This window comes from Hyalella azteca, unplaced genomic scaffold (genome assembly GCF_000764305.2).
Source record: "Hyalella azteca isolate HAZT.00-mixed unplaced genomic scaffold, Hazt_2.0.2 contig13953, whole genome shotgun sequence".
NCBI lineage: Eukaryota > Metazoa > Arthropoda > Malacostraca > Amphipoda > Hyalellidae > Hyalella > Hyalella azteca.
Window position 1 is genome coordinate 401,399 of NW_025943855.1, and position 14,845 is coordinate 416,243.

A 14,845-nucleotide genomic window follows, 5' to 3' on the forward strand; every position below is an offset into this window, starting at 1 on the left:
TCTCATGAAGACCTAACACTCTCGAGTCATTCGTTAAAATACCTGGCAAGACCAAATCTTTGCTCGTTGAAGATGTATCTAAGTCGGACTCAATTTTGGAGGCTATCTTTCAACGTATTGACTCTCTTGGTGAGAAAATAATCGAAAAACCCACATCAAGCGCTTGCTGTTGTGTTTCATCCAAAGAAAAGGTCAGTTCTGGTGTTAGAAATATTTCTCTTCCTTTATTTTGTTAATTTCTAGCGAGATTTTTCTGGTTGCATTTTGTAATTACCAAGATTTTCCTCAATTTGTATTTGAGTGATATTCAGTTTGAGTAGCTGAATGCGATGGAATAATGTGACGTTGAGATCATAACTAATCAGATAAATAAATTTTAGTAAGTTATATATTTATAATATATACAATATTTTCATAAACAAACTGTCGTGTTCATGACATATGTGTGCGAAAAAAGTCGGACATGTTGTTCTCGCGCGTAAGTAGTACAGGTGAGAGTATCAATCGTAATAAGATCGCAAATAATGTGTTGCTGATATTTAAAGTGCTAATTTGCACTTCTTCCTTAGGAAAAGTTCAATAGCTTCTGCTGAAGTGTCGAGCAGTAATTCGCTAATTTTGTATCTCTCATTTCACAGAGTCAGAGTTTAGCGACGGAGTCTTATTTGATGACGGCTAGAAATGTGGCTACTCTTAAGTCATGCACATCTTTACTTGCTATTAGCCAGAATTCATCCATCATAATCGAAGAGGGAGAGGGAGCAAGCTGCAAAGTGTATTGCAGTGTATGCAGGGCTGCATTTGGATTGCAGGGGAAATTTGACCATGGCAGAGTGTGAGTTTGAATTAATTTGCACGGTAGTCATATAATTTAATTTTTTTACATGGGAATTAAATTGAAAAATTTCACTATGCTTAAAATGAAATTGAATTTTACTAGCTACTTCTATTTCCCTTTAGAATGCGCATGCTCTGTTTTCTTGCTCCGTTTTAGCAGTTCGATTGCCAATACTTGTGCGATTGTGCCGTTATATTCTTTTCAGAATGGAATCTTCAAGGGAATTCTGCCGTGGCTTCCGTGTTGAGTCGACTGAACTTTTGTCCTCGGAAACTCAGCGCAGAAAATTCTATAGCATCCGTCGAAAAATTGTCGACCATCTTCTCGGTGCATCATCAAGTGGCGACGCTCACATTCAAGCTGTTCTTGATTTTAAGAATAAAACGGAGGAGCAAAGCCGAGTACAGAAAGTTGCGGTCTCTCATGTGTCTGCAGCCTTGGCATGCATCAAGATGAAGTCGGCAGGAGTGAACTATGAGAATATCATAGCACTCCTAGCGGGTCTCGGTGTGGATGTGGGGACACTCCAGCATTCTCGGTAAGCAATATTCTTTTTGCTTAGGAAATCATTTTGCAGCATTCAAAATTCAGCTTATTTATAACTAAGCAGTGTTTTCTCCAACCTTAATAAATATATAATTATTGAAGTAACATTTTAGGCCCCTTTTTTCGTGAACCATTATTTCAATCATAAGATGTGTTTTTGAGCTAAATGCATTTCATCTAAGAAAATATCATTTGAAGTAGTGGAAAGTATTCGAAATAATAATATACGAGTAAAATCTCTAAACTTGCAGCAAACAAGTGAAGCCTCTTTGCGAAGCTTTACTTGGTCAGTGTCGCCTAGGTATGCATGCTTACCTGAGTACCTCACTCGTGAGTACTGGATTCCCTCCTCATTTTGCTAGTGCATGTGACAAGAGCACACCCGGGCGAGAAACCAATCATGCTATCATGTTAATCGTAAACCCCGATGGTGTGAAGAAAGCTGTACCAATAGGAGCACCTAAGGTTTACTCTTGTACTGGGGAGCATTCAATTGGTGATGAACTTGCTGGAGGAACAGCTGAAGAGCTAGCCACTCAAGTCATTAATACTATAAAAGAGTTTTGTCTCATATCAGAAGAATCCCTCTCTTCTCATACTGGTAATACTGTTCATTTGTTACACTACTGGGAAACTTTCACTTGGAATTGAGTAAAAATTTTGCTTTTAAGCGTATTTTAGCTCCGAAGCGCGAGTAGTGTTTTGTATTAATCTCTCAATCTTTTGTCTTAGTCAGCTTTGACCTATCCACAGTCCTATCTTCGTTATCAATTTTTTTCTATGTACCTCAATTTTTTAGTTTAAAAATTTTGAAGTCTTAATACTAACATGGAATAAAGAATTACTTATTTTATTGCTTCAGGTTGTTGCATTGGCATTGATTCAACTAGAAAAAGGCTGTTTGACAATTATCTTTATCATTAATCGTTTCCAAATTTGCCACAAAAAAATCAGCTTAAATGAAAATATCTTCATATAAATACAACACAAAGCAACGAAATTAGGTTTACTAGTAATTCTTATCCTCTGACCTCCTCCTCTCTTTATTTGTGCTCTGCTTCAACAGTAAAGTCAAGAGGAAAAGTATTGGTACCAAAAAACATAATTTTAAAATTGCATGCAATACAATAAATTTGCTATTACAATCAAGTTAAGAGTTCCACGAAGTAAGTTTGGACTGATGATCGACTCAATGCTTCTTAATTTGATATTCCGTTGCTAAATTAAAAGGAAGTGAACGTTGAATTAATGGGCCTACTCCGTGAATTAGCCTCAAGTTGCCAGTGTAGTAACGCTTTGCATGTGTGTCGTGCCGAAATCGCAAAATTGCCAATTCCATGGAATCGGCTGACAGTTTGCCAATCTGTAGAATCAGCATTTTGTTATTACAGGAATCTGGGGTTAGGTCAGTCAGCCAAGTTCTTTTTTTTTAATTTAAATTTAAAGGAAGTAGACCTAACCATTTCGAACTCAAACTAGATTTATGTTCTAACTCTTGACTCTAACGTCCGATGTTTTTAATCGGCAATGAAATGCTTTTCTACAGATTTGGTAAACTGGCTGCCGATTCCATAGAATCGGCAGTTCCGCGATTTCGGCACGACTTGTGCATATCTTGTCTTGTAGTGCTGGTTTATTTCCATATTTCCTTGCAGCGTTGTAATTTGAGTACCGGTATTGGTTGCTTTTCGCTGACATGTTCGCTGCTGGACGTGGCTACTCGGAATACATAGCAAGCTCAATCGGGGGGGATTCGAAGGCCACTTTAGCTTCTCGTCTTGTAGCCACAAGGTAAGAAATTATTGTTGAATTGTTATAGTTTTATGCTAAGAATATTACTTTAGAACTGGCACCAGTATATTCAAATATACCAATCTAAAAAAACTCTGACTAAATTCTTTACATGTAACTGAAATACGTAATTATACATTTTTGGCAACGCTTAATTGATTTAGATTTGAAACAGTCACACAAGTTCCTCTATACCTAAATACTGTTTATAGCAACTCGGTGTACGAAACGAAATATTGGCATCTACTGACTCGTGGACATTCCAGATTCTTCAGCTTTTCAGTCGCGGTTCTTGACTTGCTCTACAAGAGCTACAAGCCACTTGTTCGAGTCTTCATACAGAATCAAGCGACAGCAAGCCCGGTAGATGCTGTTAAGTTTAAAATTCGTGGACAAGATTTTGCAGTGGAACTGGTAATGATCCTGGACATATTGATACCCCTCAAAGACTTGATGGAACGATGCCAACGCGTCGAACAGTACATCTGGAATTCGGTTTCGTGGATTTGAGACACTTTGGGGCGATTGGACCGCATCAGTGACGAACTCGAACAGCTCAAAACGTTAGCTGATCTCTCCCGCCTTCCTGTTCACTTATTTCCGAACACCCGAAAACACTCGGAAGAACTATGCAGGCGGACGTTCTTTGGTCTTGACCTTCTAGAAGGCTGGCTAACACGGCCAAATCCCCGACGCAGCAAGTCGGACGGCGTAGAGTGGGTGCTGTATGACCCTGAAGAGTATCTCCATGAAGTGGCAGAGCTTTGCAACAATTTGAAATTAGCTCTACGAAAGCGGTGAGTTTGATTTTGACAATAATTAAGGCTCCCTCATTATTGCAATTTATTTTACAAAAATTATAAGTACCTATATTATTTTTATCTGCATTTGCATAACAGTGAATCAATAAATACATAACCGCAAGGATTGGTAAAATTATATGTTTCACTTTAAAATGTTTGTCTTTAATATTTTTTAAAATTTTTATCCAGTTATCAAGATTGCTCAAACCCTGTAGCCCACCTTCTTGACGAGTGCATGAATCCGCGGCGTGTTCTGGAGCGTTTGACCGGCAGTCGAGCTGGGCCTGGTGGGCGACCAAAGCTGGACCAAGGCAATAAATTCAAGCTTGGAGGAGCCACATCTTTTCATACCTTCTTCAGCTTTGTTTGCTCCCTCTCCCAAGTCTGTGATGTGAATACTTTTTTGTATAACTTATTGTTTCTATGTGTAAACCTAATAATGCTACAACTGTTTGCACTTTTTAACAAATTTATATAGTTGTTAATGATTGGTGAGCTGATGAACTTGTATATCAATTTCAGCTAGACTTCTTACTTAACGTTTAAGTTGTTATAATTTGATACAGCTCCACTTACTTTGAGAAATCAATTCATAGTGTAATATAAACCTTACTAATTCACTAGAAGGGATATGAGCCTATTTAATCAAAAATATTGGTAGCCGTTTTAAATTTTTCTTCCTATGTAAAAACTTGGTTGCAAAAGAACATTTAGATTATTAAAAGCTATCAACAATTTCAGGTACAAAAAAGGCAGTCTGAAGAAAATCTCAACTTTGACCCTAAGCTTTCGAATGAAATTTACTTCGTGTATTGCAATTTCATCTACGATTGTGTATGGGGTAAATCGGGTTTCTCCCTCAACACCTGGTTTCCCGAGCTCCCAGAAGTATCCTGCCAGCTGGTGAAAATGTCGCGTTGCTCAACAGAGGAGAAGTAAGAGTTCAAATTTTCAAATGGCGTTTCTCATTCAAGCGTCTTCGATGAAACGTCCTTTTTGCAATCTTTCTACGTGGATAAAAAGAAGAGTGCCAGGTTGAGAGAATGTAATTTTGTCACCAACAAATATCATATTAAGAAATACAGTTCTTGATATTTATTAATTATAAGCGAAGCCACATAAGTAGTATAGTTTTACACCCAAAGAAATCGTCTCACTGCAACAAACTAAACATGTCTTGCAGGTGTTTGAAAGGGTCGGACAGGAACTCTGCACTGCTTTTGATGTGGCTGTGTCCATGGGTGGGTGTGAAGCTGTGGTTGAGTCCTTCTACTCCGTTGTGGATACCCAGCGGAAAGGAAGTACTATGTCAAACGAGACATTGGAATTGCAGAGTATTATAGATTGGTGCTACCCCGAACCCTACAGGTGCCCTGCAACCATGGAGACAGTTGCCAACTTGATGCTGGATGGAAATTTTCTCCTGGGAATAACTCCTTCTTCCCCCTCGATTCGTACGGACACCAAGAACAAGTCTCCCTTCTCAGAAGTGAGCAAGGTTCTACAAAGGCTCAAAAATGAACCAGTCAAGTATGCATTTCTCTTGCATACTGATGATTCTAGGTAAATCATATAAGACAAGTGCACGAGCAATGCATTGGTAATCGGCTTCCACTTCATTTGAGATGCGCTGTCACTTGCAACATTTTGGGCAGCCATTTGCATTTTTATGTATGTGAAGCAGTGACCACTCCAGACACCCATCACTGGGCTGTATTGCAGTCTATACTTTAAGGGGGAAGATTGTGATGCGATGTAGTAATCTTTCGTAATCTCTTCGTTCCTTAATACCAGCTTGATTGATATTGTTATGCGCAATACTACAATTAGAATTAATTTGCGTGCTACTCACGTTTGGTCAATATTTCTTTTATCGTTGGCTGAATGCACGTTTAGTTTGCTTAGCATTCGTAAACCTTTTTGAATATTTCATACAATGGTATTAGAATAATAAGCAGGTTTCACTAAAAAGTATTGTTGGTTTAACTATCTGTAAATAATAATCAGTTAACGTTTACGCTAAAGAAGTCAGTTTGGAGATTTTACGTTATGTGTAAAAACTGGAATTTTTACGTTTCTCGTCTCGGAACAAACTTTTGCCTTGAGTAATACAACACATCCTAAGCTATTCATTAAAAAACTTTATGCAACAAATTTTTTAGTTCTAAAATTATTCGAAATGTTGCCAAAATGTAAAAACATTCAATGTGGTTCTGTTCAAGCCATTTAGTTCTGTACAGGCATACGATGTTTAGTCATCTTCACTGGGGAAAAAAAAAAGCCTAGGTAGAGCTAGCCTTCATAAGTAATGCTGTTAAAGTTGTCTACAGATGTGTCTTTTTCGTTTTTCCACTGGTTGTAAGAAAAAATTATTCTAGCAACTGTATCCCGGGCTTTACTGATTGATAAGGTCCGCGGATTAGTACCACGTAACCACGCTCCTATCGTACTCCACTACTGAACTAATTTCGCGGTTCAATAATGGTTTTCCACGGCTTGTGAAATAGACTTACGGCTTGAAAATTCCTTAATTCACGGCTCCAGAATTCCAGTCGCGGCCCGGAGAGTAGATTTTTCCAGACTAGATATGAACTAATAACGCGCTGAAAATCTTTAATTCCAGAAGCACAGAAACTGTAGTAATTATCTCAGGATTCAGGGCTTTCAAAACGTTTGGCTCTGCAGATCTCTCCCCCAGGTAATGAGACGCCGGGCGCGAGTCCGGACATAAATTTGTCCGAGACGATAATGAGCACTTGCTGTGGCAACATTCTATTTATCTATTATGTTGCGTTTTCAACATAACCAAAAACATTGTGATACTTTTTGCCTATATTAATATGTAATCCTTATTTTTCAATATGTTGATAATATGTTAATACTCATGCTGTATGTCGTAAAAATACTGTAACATGGTGCAATTCTATAGGTTATTCAAAAGAACCTGGTCTTATGTCATTTTGAACCGATCGACTAACACAACCTTACCCGGCAAAAGCTTTCTTGCTTCTGAAGAAAGGGGCTGTTCGTCAGCTGAGCTGACACTGGCCGTGGGCGGGCCTTATTTGAATTTTAACACATGCATCCATTTGAAATCCTAGACCCATAGGGCCATATTATATGAGTCAAAGAGCCTAAATTTTTAATATCTATATAAAAAATGTACGTTTCTGCATCGATTATAATGCTGTTAACATTAACAAACTTTGAAGTATCTCTAATGCAAGAAATACTTGCTTAAACAATTTTATTTTCATTATAAGCAACTGGATGCAAAAATCGGTCGCAAGAACCAACATTGGATGGTTATTTGTGAATAATATTTTTGATTGTGATATTATAACATATTTCTGATTGTGAAATAATTTTGATTGTGATATTGACACTTGACAGATATTCAACATTTGAATATCGAAGTTCTAACATCATGAATTACGAGGTAAGAGTGTAAGGACTTGGCAAAGCTAGAATCATGGCTGAGGCTTAAGTTCGTAACTGATGTCATTGTAATTTTTTACGTCATTGATATCATTGTGGAACCAACGTAGCTAAGTAACTAAGGAATTTCCCAGTTCAAATATTTATTGATTTATTACTATCAATTTCGAAACTCCACATATTTCTAAAGGGAGTTGTGATAAGACCATGGGGATGGGGTCGAACTGTTGAGTTTAGACCATTACAACTTGCAAGAGGGGCCCAAGGGCCAAGGGCATGGGGCCTTGCGAAGGGTTAAGAACGACGCACGGCAGTGGACCGATAAGTACTCACAATAATTGCCTGCCACCATGTACTGTAATAATACATCATATGTATGATCAACTAATTTGCAGTTGGTTAATGATTTTCGTCATAGTGACAAACCAGAGATTTTTTAGAATCAGTTCATTTTTAATTTCCTCATTTACCCAATATTTAAACCAATTTCTTATGTATGATGATGCTGGTACCCAGGATACTTTACTGGTCTACTTATAGGACTCAAAAATGAACTTGAGGAAGAGTGTAAAAAACTCTCTGCTTTGCCACTATGATTTTCGTCTTTATTATTGTATGATTAAAATGTTTACCTTTGTTTCTTGAATCAGTTTTTAGTAAGAAACATCACATAGTATTAGAGTTGCTACTGCATTATATAAAGTAGCTGCTCATGACCGCATCGTAGGAGACGGAACTGTTAGCGTGCACTGTGGAGTGGAACTGTGGAAGAAGGTGCGATGGATGCAGTAATTCAGTGCACTAAAACAATATAGGTGTTTATTTTCTACGCTCAAGGATTAAGGCAACGTAATGAGTAATATTTTTTAAACAAAATTGAGATGTTGGTCTTTTAAATGATGAATCATGAAAACATAGCAATTCCGTGAGAATGTTCAAGATCTCTAACAAAATCCGTGCAATGGCAGTTCGGTGTAATTCCGTGAGAATTTCGAAATGCAGTACTCCTGATCATTACCTTAAATTTCCAATCAGGCCTATAAACATGCATAAAAACAATTGTTTCACTTGCAAATTTTAAAAATCATGGGTAAATTTAGGTGGTTTAAATCTTATTTCTAGCTGAATAAAATTGGAGAGCCATTTGAACAAGTGAAATAGACCATATTTATGGGCCTATATGTTCAATTCAAGAGTAGCTTCTATCCAATTTTCCAGTTTGCATGTTTAACATAAAAACTGTTTAGAGATTAGCTAGCTAGTACAAAATTTACAATGGTTGCCTTTTCAGGCTTTTCAGTTAAGGGGAGCGTCTGGGGTAAAATTTTGAATTTTGGCTTTTCCGGTTTTTAGTCTCATCTTAAAGCTGACATTCTGCTCTATCCAACGGTACCAAAATCATCTCTGTACGTTGATTTATGCGTTCACGACAGCTTGCAAAAGGGGGGGGTCGGGGGAGTTCTTTCACATTTTAGGTGGGCGATAATTCCCGGTAGCATGCATAAATAGCTAGTCCACATACGATGTGCTTCAGTAACCCGCCTGCAGTTGTACGGGAGGGGTTGCGTGTCGTCGCTCCCACCATCCTTGACTGGAATCAAGCTGCAGACTGCAGTAACGTTTAGTTTTGTATCCTTGCTACATTGAGTGCCTATTCCGATGCGCGCGGGACTTTGACGGGCTCTACTGAAAAGTTAACTTATTGTCACTGCAAACCTATCTCCTCCTAGAGTTTTTAAGCTACAACAATGAGACATATACCATTCGATGCGCAACAAAATTATCTAGAACGTAACACGGGCGTTTTTCTAATTTCGTTATAGTTTGGATTTTATTCCGCAAAAGGGAGGGTGGTGGGGGGGAAAATCAAAAAATTTTCAAAAAATTTACGAAAAATGCTCCCACACGGCCACACCCACAAAAATGAGAAATCCTAAAAACCCTCATGTTATGTTTTAGATATGGTTTTTACGCATCGAATGATATGTGTCTCGATGTTGTAGCTTGAAAATCCTAGGAGGAGATAGATTTCTACAGTAGTAACAGTACCCCCTTTTTTGGCCGTTTTCTAATAATTTCACGTTTTCTTTCATTTTTTTGAAAAATTCACATGAACAAAAATGTCTTAGAATTCTGTTTTACATATGTGTACCAAGTTTCAGAGTGATCCGTCTGTGAATAGCCGAGATAAATTTTACCCCAGACGCTCCCCTTAAAAAGGCTTTTGCATCAAATTGGATATGGGTAAGCTATGCAATACTGAGAAACTGGGAAGAATCATTCCACCATGATTGTCAGAAAATATCAATTTGTAGCTCAGAAAGTGAAATTTTCTACAGTTGATCTGGTGACATTCAATTTTCAAACACACACAATTTCATTTGAAGAAATATAATAATTCATTTCTTGACTACTATGAATGCTCTAAAGGCATAATTTTTTTCCAGAAAAACGGAACGCATCAAAGTGCTGCAACAAATCATGATAGCATCCAATAAAGCAAGACACTTACTTTTGGCAAACCAGGAGAGCCGCTCGGTTGAACATTTTTACCGGAGATGTTGACAATCGTAACGTCTCTGTCTACCGGCTGTTGCGACTAAGTCATGGAGTAGACATTTACGGCCACGTAATAAGATTACCCTAAATAATATATTCCTCCCCAAGATTGAGAGTAAAATTCCGTGTCAAGTTGAGAGAACTGTTGTATGCATAAGAAAATAATGTTGAAAAATTTTCAATATCTTTAGTGTGTGTATTTGTCATTAAAAATCTGTTGACAAATTCATCATGTATCGACCAAAATAAAAAATTTTCCTTCTGGTGGAGCTGAAAAGCTCTGTCAATTCGTCTCTCTTCCTGTGCAGGGTGCGCCTCGGTGCAGTTCTGAAGGGGACCATGATTGTGATTTGTGAACGGAGAGTGCACACTGCACATTAAACAGGATTTAATTTTTGGCTTGAAGATTCTATCTTAGTTTAGTACCAACTGTGATTGTATTTTTATTTCATGTATTGTTATTGTTGTACCCTGAGCTGAAGTAACGTCAATGCCTTTTGAGACGCCGCAGCTACGGTCTACCGTACTTTGTAAACAAATCTGACACACAGATTACTATTCCTAGGATATCAAAACAGCGTCGTACTCATTGTGTGCTGATTGATCTCTACAAATCGCCATAAATAAGAGCGTGCAGCTGAGTTTCCTCTAATCCTTGCTTGATGGATGAACTGCACTATTCCGTGATGCCAGGTTGAATCGAAAGCCTTCTGCATGTAAAAAAATACATAAATGGTGTGTTTTCCTTCAGCTTTGCTTTAATGATATGGTTTTGGAGTCGCACAACTGCTTCCGTAGTGCCATTGAGAGGTCGAAAGCCATGTTGTAAAGGGAAGATAAGATTTTGGCTTTCTAGACATTGTACAAGTCGGTTGTTGACAATTCTCTCTAGTATTTTCCTCACACAACTGGTCAAGGCGATGGGGCGATAGCTGGATAGCTCTAGGGGCGGGTTATTAGGTTTGAGGAAGGCCATCACTGTGGCTATCCGCCATTGCGATGGAAATGCGTGGGACTACCAAATTTTATTTTAGATAGCAAGGAGGGCCATGACCGCAGTCGGATGCATCTTCCTCAGCACTTTGTAGCGGATTCCATCTGGTCTGGGGCTAGTGTTCTTCTTATTATAATGTAATATACTGTATAATTCCAGGTACGATATTTTGTAATTATATGGAAGAATGCGATCTGTTCTGAAGTCCATAGGCTGCTGTTCATGCCTGGCTCTGGTCGCACGGTAAGGATTAGAGTAATGACGTCCGTTATTAACATTCGCAAAGTGTCGTGCCAGCTCAGCTGCTACAAGCTGAGCATCCGCTGTGATCGTGAAATTCATCATCACGCATGGGGGACGCCTGTCGGAGACCACCACTGCCGTGCTTCGAATGGACTATCATGATCCCTTCCCTCAAGAACGTAGTAGCCTATAAAACTTTTTGACCGTTACATTATCAGCCGCAAACCACCAGACAGATCACATTCATTGAATTAGATCAATCAGCCCACAGGAAATTAGCCTGGCGTAGTAGCCTATAATTTAATTCTCGCCTCAGCACATTTTAAAATTTGCTATCTAAATAACCTTGGGCAAGTATCTTTAGATATAAACTTTATTTCGGTAAAATATTTTGTATTGATGATATTCTAACAGCTTTTTTTCAGGAAAATAAGTGTATTAAAGAAGAAGGATCGTCAAATTTAATAAATTGATAAGAAAATCCCGTGCACGAGCAGTGAGTTCGAGTTTAATCAGTCATGTTCCTAGCCAGTAGGTTTTCCTACATTGGGTGAGCGGATTAGGGCATGGCAGCATTGAGGCAAACGAACAGCCGGATGATCTGCATTATAGAATATATATCATAGGCTTATATAGTCATGCACGTTTCAAGCTGGCTACATTTTCGTGATTCATGACATTGCTAGTGTAAGACGTGGGAATGCTAGCAGCGCGGTATTGAGTTCCTTTAAAGGCCCGTTTACACTAGTGGCAACGACATGCGCTTTGAGTCGTTTGCTGCAGTGCCTCACCGCGCACAACCGTTCACACTACTTTTGTACTCGGTAGTTTTGAGACCGCGCGCTTTGAACACTAGTTGCCACCTAGACGTCAATGAGGATGGATGTAACCGAATTTGAGCTGTGGGCCATTGTTCTCGGGTGTGCTGCGGCTGTCTCTTATACACATCTAGATGTGTATAAGAGACAGAAGTATGAACGCGTTCAAGAACAGACTAGATAAAGCTATGGAAAAATATACGTTCAGATTTGAAATGCCTAGCTCCTTATCGAACCCGGTGGAAGTCTAGTAGCTACTTCAAACTATCGTCAGTCATGAAAAGATCCGGTCAAATGACACGATTTTAGATCAATGAACAAGGCACGAAAAGGAAAAGAATCGGCAACAGGCCACATCAGGCCTACACTGCAGCGCCGACATCACTATGTTATGTTATGTTATGACATGGAAGTTGAAATTCCGGGCTAAGGATGCGCAAAGGACAGTCTTGCTCAGTCATCGACGGTCTGAAGCAATGCTCAGGTGTCAATTCCTCTTCAAGTTACCCCCTGCCTTTAATTAGGTCATCCTGCCATCAGCATAGGTTTCAGTTCCCCTCAAGTAACACTGCTGTCAGTGTAGGTATAAGTTCCCATTAACTCACCCTGCCATCAGCGTACGTATCAGTTCCCATTAAGTCATTCTACCATCAGCATCGGTGTCAGTTCCCCTTCAGTCACCCTGTCATTAGCGCAGTTGTCAGTTACAAAGTGAGTAACTACGTCATTAACGTAGGCGGCAGTTCTCCTTACATGACTCACTCGTCGACATAGACGCCAGTTTCCGCCTTGACCGTGCTGCGGTCTCAGGCGAGGCATTACCGAGTTAGATAAACCAGCGAAAGCGTCATGCCCATAAGGGCACTAGTTCCCCTTTGATGTTTGGTCATCGTTGAGTCTCGCATGATGTCCAAAGATTTCTTAATGCAGCTCTTGAGTGCTGCATTGATGTTTGTCGTGAGATCGCACTGTGTTTTGAGTGAATAACACTTGATGCCATTCCGTTGTGTGTCATTTTACCTTGAAAATTCGATTCTACCATAAGTAGGGCTAAGTTCTACCACATCAACGAAAGAACATCACACTTCACCCGAACAACGCTCCTCCTGAGAGTATGCGTATAAATTTCATAACTGAAGGTACGTTCTTGATGAAACATGAAGGTCGAAAACAATATCTTCGGATGATTTCAATGGCGCGAGAGGGATTTCCTGCACAGTAGCTCATAAACGATTTTTTTAATTATACCTTGAGATATGGAAGAACTTTGCAATCCACTAACGGGACCACGCCAATAGTTGTGATCGTGCCCCGAGGTATCATAATGCTTTGCGATCCACTTTCGTGATTCGTGCACGCAGTATATTTGCGATCGTTACTCGAGGTATCGTTCGGCTTTGTAATTCTCTGATGTGATTTATAAGCGTCTAAAAGTAGTCATCTTGGATCTGCAGAGCCTTCCTCTGTGAGGCAAAGTGCATGACGTACATGTGTCTGAAATGATGATGTTTTGCCAGCTCGTCGAGCTGTACAAGGGGTAAGGCAATTAATAACGACCACATGAGAGCACTTAAATTGCAGTGAAGTCGACCTACCAGTAGCTTGAAAGATTGAAGAGCATCGAGAAACGTCATTCTCGTTTATTCCTTTTATAGTTAACACGGGATGAAAAACACACAATAGAAAAAAACGAAGAAGTACCCCAAATGGATGCGCTGTACCGTTACATCTTTCCGAGTCGTGTGTTGATCTGCAATGGACCATTACCGGACGCTGCGCGATGCTCTGCGAGCCAACGGCCCTCTTGGTAGCTCAGCGTTGTTATAGCACGGCAGTGTTGCTCACGTCTATGGCACTGCGCTTTCCTCGGCATTATTCACAAGAAGCAATACCGCCTCGAAGCTTTCATAAATTTCTGTAATGATTTTATTGTAAGCGGAACCGTGGGAAAACAAACGAGAAAATGCATCGGCAACGATCGATATTCAAATTTTCTAGCATGTCGTGCTATTATGTCGTACTATTGCGCTTGAATATTACATTGCGCTAATTAAGCGTCATTCGGCGTTATCCGCCAAAGTAATGTTACAAGAGACTTGTGAAGCACTGAAACTGACACCTTGTAGCCAAGTGCGATGTATAGGAATTCCCTAAACGCGCAAGTCACTGCGTGCGCTTCTTCTTTATATTGTACTTTAGATTACTGCATGCGCTTCTTCTTTAGTAATGTGTGTTTAGTCGTCTCTCTGTATTACTAAACATTTTTGATGCGATGGGTCAACTGCTTTTTTACCCTAATTTATGATATGTCTATATGTGAATACAAAGCTAAGAGCTCTCATTAACTATTTCAACATTCGATCCTTGGTTGGGTTTCGAAAATATTTATTAATAGTATGTACAGTTGCTGCAGTCATTAAGTTGACTGACTTTTAAAAGCTGACTCCAAAAAAATGTCCGTAATTTCGTCTTGGTTCATAGTAACATAACATAACGTAAGCCGCACTGCGCCGAGTGTGAACGGGGTCCAGAGCTGGCAGCAGTATTCGAGAATTGGTATTACAAGGGCTCTAAAGAGTGTGATCATCGGTTCCGCTTCTCTTGTTCTGAACGTCCGCCAGATCCACCCCATCTGTCGCCTACCTCTTGCGGTTATTGCAGTTACGTGATCACCAAGCAAGATCACGAGCAAGTTGTTTCTCTTCGATTTCCGAGTTGTCAGGTGCTAGGTAGCGGTGCCGCCGGTGCTCCATACCAGCTCTTCCGCTACCTCTGTATCTCAGAACCTCAAACTTGGTCCCGTTGAACTGCATGT

General features: G+C 39.5%; 1 protein-coding gene across 1 annotated transcript; it reads left to right on the top strand.

Moving 5' to 3' along the window:
• Positions 1 to 12: 12 nt before the first annotated feature.
• Positions 13 to 1,689, top strand: LOC108668108. Its single transcript, XM_018155253.2, has 3 exons — positions 13 to 191; positions 639 to 835; positions 1,044 to 1,689. Exons 2-3 carry the CDS (start codon positions 669 to 671, stop codon positions 1,378 to 1,380), a joined length of 504 nt encoding a protein of 167 aa, XP_018010742.1. The 5' UTR covers positions 13 to 191; positions 639 to 668; the 3' UTR covers positions 1,381 to 1,689.
• Positions 1,690 to 14,845: the final 13,156 nt, after the last annotated feature.